The sequence below is a fragment of the Chiloscyllium punctatum genome, chromosome 20 (genome assembly GCF_047496795.1).
Source record: "Chiloscyllium punctatum isolate Juve2018m chromosome 20, sChiPun1.3, whole genome shotgun sequence".
Lineage (NCBI taxonomy): Eukaryota > Metazoa > Chordata > Chondrichthyes > Orectolobiformes > Hemiscylliidae > Chiloscyllium > Chiloscyllium punctatum.
Genome location: NC_092758.1, coordinates 6,793,890 through 6,806,121, shown reverse-complemented (window position 1 = coordinate 6,806,121; position 12,232 = coordinate 6,793,890). Strand labels below are relative to the sequence as shown.

The window sequence follows — 12,232 nt, the reverse complement described above, 5'->3', positions numbered from 1 at the left end:
TAGATGAATGTGTGGCTGAAGAGCTGGTCTTTGGGAGAAGGATTCACATTTTTGGATCATTGGAATCTGTTAGAGTCATAGATTCATAGAGATGTACAGCATGGAAATAAACCCTTCGGTCCAACCTGTCCATGCCAACCAGATATCCCAACCCAATCTTGTCCCACCTGCCAGCACCCGGCCCAACCCTTCCTATTCATATACTCATCCAAATACCTCTTAAATGTTGCAATTGTACCAGCCTCCACCACTTTATCTGGCAGTTCATTCTATACATGTACTACCCTCTGCATGAAAAAGTTGCCCCTTAGGTCTCTTTTATATCTTTCCCCTCTCACCCTAAATCTATGCCCTCTAGTTCTGGACTCCCCAACCCCAGGGAAAAGATTTTGCATATTTACCCTATCCATGCCCCTCACAATTGCGTAAACCTCTATAAGGTCACCCCTCAGCCTCTGACGCTCCAGGGAAAACAGCCCAAGCCTGTTCAGCCTCTCCCTGTAGCTCAGATCATCCAATCCTGGCAACATCCTTGTAAATCTTTTCTGAACCCTTTCAAGTTTCACAACATCTTTCCGATAGGAAGGAGACCAGAATTGCACGCAATATTCCAACAGTGGCCTAACCAACGTCTTGTACAGCCGCAACATGACCTCCCAACTCCTGTTCTCAATACTCTGACCAATAAAGGAAAGCATACCAAACACCTCCTTCACTATTCTATCCACCTGCGACTCCACTTTCAAGGGGCTATGAACCTGCACGTTAACCAACCTCCAGTCTTTCAACACCTCACCTGTGACTATCAATGATACAAATCAGCAAGAGGCCCAGCAATCACTAGCGCAGGATATGCCCAGAAATACATCCACAGAAGCTATTTGGGTTGAACTGAGAAATAAGAAAGAGATGTTATCTTTTTGGGATTGTATTATAGACCCCCTAATATTCAGAGGGAAATTGAGAAACAGATTTGTAAGGAAATCTCAGTTATCTGTAAGAATAATGGGGTGGTTATGGCAGGAAATTTTAACTTTCAAACATAGACTGGGACTGCCATAAATGTTAAGGGTTTAGATGGAGAAGAATTTGTTAAGTGTGTACAAGAAAATTTTCTGATTCAAAATGTAGGTGTACCTATTAGAGAAGGTGCAAAACCTGACCTACCTTGGGAAATAAGGCAGGGCAGGTGACGGAGGTGTCAATGGGGGAGCACTTGGGGGCCAGCGACCATAATTCTATTAGCTTTAAAATAGTGATGGAAAAGGATAGACCAGATCTAAAAATTGAAGTTCTAAATTGGAGAACGGCTAATTTTGATGGTATTAGGCAAAAACTTTCAAAAGTTGATTGGTGGCAGATGTTTGCAGGTAAAGGGACAGCTAGAAAATGGGAAGCCTCCAGAAATGAGATAATGAGAGTCCAGAGAAAGTATATTCCGGTCAGGGTGAAAGGAAAGGCTGGTAGGTGTAGGGAATGTTGGATGACTAAAGAAATTGAGGATTTGGTTAAGAAAAAGAAGGAAGCATATGTCAGGTATAGACAAGGTAGATCAAATGAATCCTTAGAAGAGTATAAAGGCAGTAGGAGTATACTTAAGAGGGAAATCATGAGGGCAAAGAGGGGACATGAGATAGCTTTGGTAAATAGGGTTAAGGAGAACCCAAAGGGTTTTTACAAATACATTAAAGGACAAAAGGGTAACTCGGGAGAGAGTAGGGCCCCTCAAATATCAGCATGGCAGCCTTTGTATGGAACATCAGGAGATGGAGGAGATATTAAATGTGTATTTTGCATCAGTGTTTACTGTGGGAAAGGACATGGAAGGTATAGAATGTAGGGAATTAGATGGTGACATCTTGAAAAATACCCATATTAGGAGGAGGAAGTGCTGGATGTCATGAAACACCCCAGGACTTGATCAGGTGTATCCTAGAACTCTGTGGGGAGCTAGGGAAGTGATTGCTGGGCCCCTTGCTGAGATATTTGCATCAGCAATAGTCACAGGTGAGGTGCCGGAAGATTGGAGGTAGGCTAACGTGATGCCACTGTTTAAAGGAGGGTAGTAAGGACAAGCCAGGAAACTATACACCAGTGAGCCTGATGTTGGTGGTGGGCAAGTTGTTGGAGGGAATCCTGAGGGACAGGATGTACATGTATTTGGAAAGGTAAGGACTGATTAGGGATAGTCAACATGGCTTTGTGCGAGGGAAATCATGTCTCACAAACTTGATTGAGTTTTTTTTAAAAGAAGTAACAAAGAGGATTGATGAGGGCAGTCCGGTGGATGTAATCTATACGGACTTCAGTATGGCGTCCAACAAGGTTCCCCATGGGAGATTGATTAGCAAAGTTAGATCTCATGGAATACAGGGAGAACTAGCCATTTGGATACAGAACTGGCTCAAAGGTAGAAGACAGAGGGTGGTGGTGGAATGTTGCTTTTCAGATTGGACCTTGTGACCAGTGGAGTGCCACAGGGATTGGTGCTGGGTCCAATACTTTCCGTCATTTATATAAGTGATTTGGATGTGAGCATAAGAGGTACAGTTAGTAAGTTTGCAGATGACACCAAAATTGGAGGTGTAGTGGACAGTGAAGAAGGTTACCTCAGATTACAACAGGATCTTGATCAGATGGGCTAATGGGCTGAGAAGTGGCAGATGGAGTTTAATTTAGATAAGCGTGAGGTGTGGCATTTTGGGAAAACAAATCTTACCAAACCTAATGGTAAGATCCTAGGGAATGTTGCTGAACAAAGAGACCTTGGAGTGCAGATTCATAACTCCTTGAAAGTGGAGTCACAGGTAGATAGGATAGTGAAGGAGGCGTTTGGTATGCTTCCCTTTATTGATCAGAGTATTGAGTACAGGAGTTGGGAGGTCAAGTTGGGGCTGTACAAGACATTGGTTAGGCCACTGTTGGAATATTGTGTGCAATTCCAGTCTCTTTCCTATCGGAAGGATGTTGTAAAACTTGAAAGGGTTCAGAAAAGATTTACAAGGATATTGCCAGGTTTGGAGGATTTGAGCTATAGGGAGAGGTTGAATAGGCAAGGGCTGTTTTCCCTGGAGCTTTGGAGGCTGAGGGAGGAACCTTAGAGAGATCTATAAAATCATGAGGGGCACAGATAGGACAAATAGACACAGTCTCATCCTTGAGTGGGGGAATCCAGAACTAGAGGGCATAAGTTTAGAGTGAGGGAGGGGAAAGATATCAAAGAGACCTCAGGGGCAACTTTTGCACACAGAGGGTGGTATGTGTATGGAATGAGCTGCCAGAGGAATTGGTGGAGGCTAGTATGATTGCAACATTTAAAAGGCATCTGGAATAAGTATACGAATAGGAAGGGTTTGGAGGGATATGGGCCAGGTGCTGGCAGGTGGGACTAGATTGGGTTGGGATATCAGGTCGGCATAGACGAGGTGGATCGAAGGGTCTGTTTCCGTGCTGTACATCTCTATGATTCTCTGACCATGTGCTATGCAGGTATCGTAAAGACCCAAGTAGTTCACTGAAGTCCATTTAAAAAAAGAAAATTCACCATGCTTTCCTGGTCTAACCTACAAATGACTCCAGGCTGTCAGCAATGGTATTGGTTTTTAACTGCTCTCTGAATGATTCAGCTATTGTCAGCTCAAGGTTTTTTTTTGAGGAAACATCTTTCGCACATTGACATTACTCAAGTCCCCTCAGGATCGTGTGTGTTTCAATTAAGACACTTCTGACTTAACTCCAGAGGACACAGGCTTAGCATGTCTAGCCTTTCCTCATAAGGCAATTCACTCATTCCAGGTATTAGTCTAATAAACCTTCTAAAAGTACGGTGCCCAGCACTCAGTATTTCAGATACAGTCTCGCCGATGCCCTGGATGACTGTGAAGCATAAGATCTTTATGCGTGAATTTAACTCCACTCAATAGAATAGAACATAACATTCCATTAGCTTTTCTGGATTCTACCCTTCTGAGATTCATGCACTAGGACACTCAGCTCTCTCAAAGTGCATCATAAGTCTGCAAACTCACCATTAAGATAAAATGGTTATTTTTTTATGTGATTAAAAAAAAGACAATTTCACACATCCTACTCTTTATGCCAGATTTTTGCTCACTCAACTATATCCCTTTGTAAGCTTCTTGTGTCCTCTTCACAATTCACTTTCCCACCTATCTTCGTATCATTTGAAAACGGAGCTCCCACATCTTGGATTCCTTCATCTAAATCATGCATTTGAACTGCTGAAGCCCCCAGATCCCCTGTGCAACACATCACTCATGTCACCTGGTCAGACTCACTCATTTCTCTACTCACTGTTATCAAGTTATTTTTTTAAAAAATCTACACCAATGTGTTATCCCTACAATGAGGTTTTATTTTCCGCAATATACTTTCCTGTGACACCTGATCAAACACCTTCTTGAAAGCGAAGTACAACACATCCACTGGTTCCCGTGTTCCTACAGCACAAGTCACTTCTTCAAAGAACTCAAATATGTTGGTTAAAACAGGATTTTCCTTTGACAAAACTATGTCAGCTTGATAGAAACAGATGTAGGCCACTCAGCCTATGTTATCACAAATGTCCCACCTTGATACTTCCTCACCTCGCTGCTTTCTTTGTCCCTGTACTTGTTAACAACTGCTGTATTTCTAATACTTTTCCAGTTCTGATGAAAGGTTATCAATCTCATATGTTAATTCTTGGGCTCTTTTCAGAGTTGTAACCAGACAACTAGATCTGCTGAGTTTCTCCAGCAATTTCTGGTCCTGTTGCAGCATTTATATTTGCTTTATTCTGCCTGACTGCACTCAGGCCCAGGTAAAGGTGCCAAATGTCAGGGTCAAGAGCTATGGCCAACCGTAGAACCATGAATTTCAATGATGGTGGCGAAAGAGCTCGAACCTTGACTGTTAATGCTCGTTAACGGATGTTGCATCGTCAGGAAAAGAATTTGTGTGTCCTTTACGTGCACAACGAAGACAACAGAAAACTAACTCATGTATTCCTCTCACCAGTCATAATGCTCATTGAAGTTTAAAATTAGAAACCTCTGACAAGCAAGTAAAGAGGAAAACGCAGGGCAGCAGAGATATAGCAATGAGCAGAGGACTTGCCTATGGACAGATGACCACTCAATGCAAAGGCTAATGGATGTCCAGCAGGAAAGAATTGTTCCAGACGTTCCTTTTCATCGCATCCTAACCCAAGAGTTTCTAATATTTAGCATCCCAACTTGAGACCAGCTAACAATATGGACGAGGGACTACACTTGGGATGATCCAACTCCAAGTTCAGTGCTTGGAGGTTGCAATATGTCACATGTCTTTACCAAGTGAATCCTTGATGCATTTGATAACATTGTCAGATTCTATTGGACATCAACAAACGTCTCAACAAGGGAACAAGTTGAAAAAGAGGCAAGATTTAAAATGATTTAGCACTCAGATTGAAAAGCACATGCAGACTATTTAAATCTTATTTTTAACAGAGATACTTGATTCACAGACATCAAGTCAGCAAAGGAAAGCTCGAGTACATTTGTGAAAAAGTGGTCACAAAAAGTAGTATGATTTCTTTACCTTAAAGGGTCCTGCTCATCCTGTAATGTTTTCAATATACTCAAGAGTGTCGCTAGCCCATCTGTACCGAAGTTCTGCACCCAACTGTTAAAGAAAGAAAACAAATTAGATGATTAGATTAGATTACTTACAGTGTGGAATATTTACTCCAAATGGTTTGCAGCAACTGGGTTCACGATTTTAGGGTCAAATTAAGACACGTCTAAATTTCTTAATTATGGCTCAGTCATTGGAATGTTAATTTTTAGTTTAAACTATCTCTGAAGGAACAAACCTAGAAGTTACTCAATGGAAAGGCTTGCGTGGTAGTATTTGATGATATTAACAGCTTAATGTTGTCCGACGTCAATGAATCCCTAATGTCAACTGAAGTATCAATCCTGAATCATGCCAGCACTTTCTTAACACCAATGGGTACCAATGTATATACAATAACCAAACACACATCAAGGAATTTATAAGGATTACTGATAGCCCTTGTTACAAGCTTATCATACCAGTTACGATATTTTATCATCCTTTACAGTTTCAATGAACTGGCAAATTGGATTATAATATTCAGGGAATAAACAGTTAACATGACATCCAGCACCAGAAACTGTGAACAGACCACCATATTTTGCACAGAATTCAAAGCTCTTTCAATAGATCTGTAATAGCTAGGACAGGTTGGACAAACTTGGATTGTTTTCCCTGGAACATCAAAAACTGGAGGGGGGGTGGTGGTGGAGGTCTGGTAGAAGTATAAAACATAAGACGATGGATTGGGTAAATAGTCAGGAGTCTTTTTCCCAGGTAGAAATGTCAAATGCTTGGGGACACAGAGTTAAAGTGAGACAGGGAAAGTTTTAACCATGAATTTTTTTTTTTAAACACAGGTGGTGGTGCCTGGACAGTACTGGGAGGTGGTAGAAGTAGATATAATAGCAACATTGAAGAGGCATTCAGAGACACTCTTGAACAGACAGGGAATACAATAATATAGACGATGTAAAGGCAGATGGGATCAATTTAGAATGGCATTATGTTCCAGTGCTGTACTATTCTATGGTCAATGTAATGGAGAAAAGCTGACAACAAAGCTGAGAAACCAAGAAACTCTTGGGTGGGACAATTATTTTGTGTTTGTGCTGAAGGACACAGTGAACCTCAGGACTAACTCAGGCACCAATCTGATGTTCAATGTAACTTCCTAAATCTCTCATACTCCATTCACTCTGCCCTTCCCTAAACTTCTCTTCCTCCTAGCGTTCCTTAAAATCGATATCTGGATCAAGCTTTTCTAACGTATTCAAATATTTCCTTTTGAATGTCATTAATTTGTGTCTGACTGCACTCCTCTGAGGTGCAACTGACAGTTTTATTACAGGAAACTTGCCACATAAATGGAAGTTCTCATTTTGCCCCGTACATGTTTACTATACTCTTATACTATGTTCTTATTTAAAAAATACTTAACCGCCTATCTTTTTTAAACTCTCTCATAAATGAGTCCTCATTTGATATTAAACAACTCGTCATCCCTTAATGTGGGTCTATGGTAGGACTACATGCTAGATGTTTATCCTTTCAATTGTTTTTAAATGAACAACCTTTGGTTACATTATGCCAACAACACTGAACATTGTAGGTTCCTGTGAAATCTCAAAGAGCATTAAAATCCCAGGGAAGCTAGATTAACTAACAGAATGTTTGATATTACAGTGTCTCTTCAAGCTCAAACTGTCTTACGGAGGGCAGTACTTTATTTTATTTTCAGAGCACACCCACCTTGGTCAGATGGATGTGGGCACAAATCATCTGGAGTACATCACAACACAATCTAGATAGATATTGTAGTGTTGTGCTAAACAAGTGCTATAGTATTGGAAGTACCATATATTGAGTGAGATGCTAATCCTAATTGCCCTATTAGGTAACATTAAAAGATCACGTGGCATTTTCATTGACTAGCAGAGGCTTCATCCAATGTCTTGGGACAATATTTAACCCTAAATGGGCCATTTTCTCATTTATCTCATCGCTGCTTGTATGACCTAGCTACATGCAAACTGATTGTTAGGTTAGCCCATGTTACAACGGTGACCATAATTCAAAGCATTTATTTGGCCATGATACAAATTGTAATATCTTCAGGTTGCAAACATTGTTAAGAGCCTTGGTGAATATGACTGACATATGGTCAGAGTCTGCAACATATAGAAGATGACAACAATATATTGTGTGACAAATCAAAACCAATAGTTACAGTGACATGCTGAACACATTACTTTTCAAAAACACAATGTATTTGAAATGCATTTTATAAACATTGGCAAGTATTAAGTGACTAAAACGTTTTAGACTCTCTCTTTTCATGATGAAACTGCACATTTCTCAGCACATCTGAAAGTTCAAAAGCTTTATACTTTGTCTGGAAACATTCAGGCAAATCCCATTTCTCAATAAATGATACTGATTCTGGAGTTCACTGAGTGCAGAGTATAGCACATCCTTAATTCTTGACATCTAACTCTGAAAAAGACAAGGGCAACAGATACATGGGATTACCAATATCTCCAAGCACTCCACCAAGTCACAGATCAGACTAATATGGAAGCATCTCACTATTTCATTACCATGACTGGATCAAATACCTGGAACTCCCTTTTCTGATAGCATTGTGGGTGTATCTTCACTCCACTGATTACTGCAGCTCAAGACTGCAGCTCAACATCAATTAGGGATGAACAATAAGTAATGGCTTTGGCATTATGCTTACATCACATGAATGAATTTCAAAAATGTTTGAAAAAATATTTGCATTCTTTCCTCGGAGAACTTCAAAAAGCAGAAATTCCCTTACTTTCCAAGTTCTGAGGAAGGGTCCCTGGGCCCTGAAACATTAACTTTGATTTCTCTTCACAGATGTTGCCTGACCTGCTGAGCTTTTTCAGCAACCACTGTTTTTGACTCCCTTCCTTTCATTTTGTTCACTAACAGAACATACACTTATTTAGAAATGTATATTGAGACTGTGCGCTCTTCCAATCTCCTACCAAAGTTAGCATTTCAATTGAGTCCTTACACAAAGTGCTTTATTAGCTATATATCATGTCATAGAACTTTTTTTGTTTAATTAGACATAGACAAACTAGACTTAACAACACACAAAACTGCTAACTTTTTCTCTGTTTAATAATTAATCATTGATGATGGTGGGCTTTAGTAACTAGGCCAGCACTAATTACCCAGGCCTAGTTGCCCTTGAGAAGACAGAGGTGAGCTGCCTTCTTGAACCGCTGCAGTCCATGTGCTACAGGTAGACCCACAATGCCTTTAGGGAGGGAATTCCAGGAGTTTGACCCAGCGGGACGAAAGAAATGGTAATATAATTCAAAGTTAGGATGGAGAGTAGCTTGGAGGAGAACTTGCAGGTAGTGGTCTTCCCATGTATCAGCTGCCCTTGTCGTTCTAGATTGTGGCCGCAGGTTTGAAAGGTAATTAGTGATTGATATTGATCAAATCTTAGAATGTCCATTACCTGACTGGGTTATTGCTGAGAGAAACACGCAAAGATTCTAAACAACTTAGGAGCTGATTATCTCGTATTCCTGATTTCAATTCTTGGATGTACATCACTGGTGACCTGGAACTTTCTTTCTGATTTTGCCCCTGAAAGAGAAAAATGAATTCTACATGTGAAAGGCTTGATGCAGCAGAAGGCAATGGCATAACGGTGATGTCACTGAGCTAGTAATCCAGAAAGATAGTTTGTATCCCATACGGCAGAACCTGAAATTTGAATTCAGTTAAAGAAAACCTGTAACTAAAAGCTGGTCAAATGGTGACCATGTAACCATTGACAATTGTCATAAAGAAAGCCAAATGGTTCACTAATGCCCCTCAGGTATGGAAATATGTTGTTCTTACCTGGTCTGGCATTAACATGACTCCAGGCCCACAGCAGTGCAACTCACTTTTAGCTGCCCTGACAAGCCATTCAGATCATGGGACAATTAGGCAATTAAATGCTGGCCTGGCCAGCAACATCCACTTCCCCATGAATAGGTTTTAAAAATTTCCAATTACAAAATAATAATGAATTAAGTTACGTTTTGTGGGAAATGCATACAATTTGCAGGGTTTAATCACCCCACAAGTTCAAATAGGTCTGTGTAAATGACTAAAATATTAACAACAACCAAAAGTGTATTGAAATGATGTAAGACATAGAACACTAAACAGAATCTCAAAGAGAAACAGTGTAGTACTTACAGCTTTGGAGGTATGAAGGTACTGAGAAACCATTTCTCTTTTTATAATCATATCTTTGTTTCTCAATGGCTGTTGCTTCTCTTCATTCAAATTCATGTCAAGCTATTAAAAGAAAAACCGTGAACATCAGAAATGCATTTCTTGAGTTGAAATTAAGGGTTGGGGTTGTTATTATCGTAGAACAATTTCCCCAATAAACATTCCCCATTCATAAAAAGCTTCTTGAATTCACTGCAGCATAACAATCTTAAATATAAACTTACAAGAAAAAAATCTGAGCTTTTCAAACTTTTGTACACATTTTCTGAAAGTTGAATCAAGCTGAGGTATCATTTTGCAGGGACAATCTCACCAACATCATTGTTTAAGTAGCCAATACATGTGTGAATCTATTGTCTGTTAAACAGCAACAGTATCAATTCTGAGCTTACAGAATTTACACACAGACGCATATCATTCTACCCATAAGATCTAAACTTCGTCGTACTCTCATTCTAACTAGCAGCACAACATTTTGTTCCAACTACTGATAGCAAGTTGCACATTCAAATAGTCCAAAACAAATTTAATCATCAGGTTTTATTTGATTATTTCAGAACAGAAGCCCTATGGTGTACAAACAAGCCATTTGACCCACACCAATTCTCCAAAAAGAACATCTCACCTATTCCCACCCTATCCTATCGGACTAGGTTTCCCATCGCTAACTTGCCTACCTACACATCCCTGGACACTATGGGTAATTTAGCATGGCCAACCCACCTAACCTAGACATCTTTGGAGTGCGGGAGGCAACTGGAGCACACAGGTAGAATATGCAAATTTCACAGAGACAGTGCCGTGTGTGGGATTGAACCAGACCCCCTGGCATTGTGTGAGGCAGCAGTGCTAACCATTGAGCCACCGTGCCACCCAAACTATTTGTCTAGCAACTTGAAAGATCTTTCAAGATTTAGATCTATGTTAAACTCCTGCACTTACTAAATTCCATTAAGGATTTAATGCAAGACTTCCAAATTCCACGCGATTGAAAGTACATTAGATGATCTAATTATCAACACCAGCTGTCCAAGACCATCAAATTGTTTTCTTTTGGTGACTGGATGAATTCTAAATACTAATTTGTAGGTCAATCTTTCTTGCAACACAAACTAGCATTCAATTTGACTAAAAAAGATGACCCATAATTTTACACAAAACGTAAAATATGAATGCATGCAATGGATAGAAAAAGCCATTACATTCATTAATGCTCACCTTAATCGCCAGCTGATGTATCAGTTTCTCAAAAAACATGGAGGAAATAAAATAAAAGTATAACCTGATCTCCAGGGAAGAATATCTGGGAAATCTCTTCTCAATAACATAATTCAATGTGAAATTCACTAACGCAAGCAACAGTGAAAGAAAACAGCAGAGATGAATTTAAGGTGAAGTGAATCATGCAATTGGAGGAAAAAGGAATAAAGGGTTACATTGGTAGATTTAGTTGAGAAAAGATAGGAGGAGGTTCGAAAGAAACATAGATTGGGTCGAATGGCCAATTTGTGCGCTATAAATACCAGGTGATCCTGCGCAATTCAGTAAGGCTTAGGAAGTACAGTTGAAAATAAAAAGCATCATTATTACTCATTTATCAATCAATTGAAAATGCTGTAAATGCACAAGTCTATCAGCAGCATATTGAGAAAATGTAGTTGCATGTTCAACAGTGTTTGCAGAAACTCTGCCTTTACACTGAAGATAAATCAGTCTTTTCTTCCATTACATCCTGAGAATTGGTTGCATTTCCTCAGTATTTTACACCTTTATTTCACGCTTCCTTTATTTGAAGACTTCACGCCAAAGGTAAGTTGTGAAAGGTCAAAGGACTAAAGCACCTACCAACATCTGCTCAAATAGCTCCAGCACCTCAGTGTCAGACAGCGAGGGCAGTGCAGAAGGATGATCTTCATAAACTGGTGTTGACGAGTGCTTTGCTTGAACATAGGGCTTCTCCTTCTTCCGTATGCTAGTGAACCGTTCCAGCTGCAAGACAGAACCAGGAAAGCATAAAATATTCTGTTGTCCCCTGTAACTTTTCATAATTATATTTATACAGTAATGTGTGTGGCTGGCCATGTAATCACCAACAAATCTGTGTAGCATTTTTCTGTCTGCTCATAGATTCAGTGTGCACTTGCCTTTTCTCAAAGCATAGAAACATAGAAGATAGGAGCAGGAAGATGCCATTTGGCTCTTCAAGCCTGGTCTGCCATTCATCACGAGCATGGTTGATCGTCCAACTGAATAGCTTAATCTTGTTTTCACCACATAACCTTTGATCCCATTCACCCCAAATACTATATCTTGCTGCCTCTTGAACACATTCACTTTTTTTAGCATAAACGAC

The 12,232-nt window shown here is 39.9% G+C and overlaps 1 protein-coding gene across 1 annotated transcript in view; it reads right to left on the bottom strand.

The window, feature by feature from the left end:
• Positions 1–12,232, bottom strand: part of LOC140491842 (protein diaphanous homolog 1-like) — a 342,842-nt gene that overhangs the window by 242,655 nt on the left and 87,955 nt on the right. The window contains exons 3-6 of the mRNA XM_072590241.1: positions 11,725–11,868; positions 9,841–9,942; positions 9,107–9,237; positions 5,584–5,667 (exon numbers count right to left, since the gene is read on the bottom strand). Of these exons, the coding sequence (XP_072446342.1) occupies positions 5,584–5,667; positions 9,107–9,237; positions 9,841–9,942; positions 11,725–11,868 (461 nt within the window). The remainder of the gene's footprint in view (positions 1–5,583; positions 5,668–9,106; positions 9,238–9,840; positions 9,943–11,724; positions 11,869–12,232) is intronic.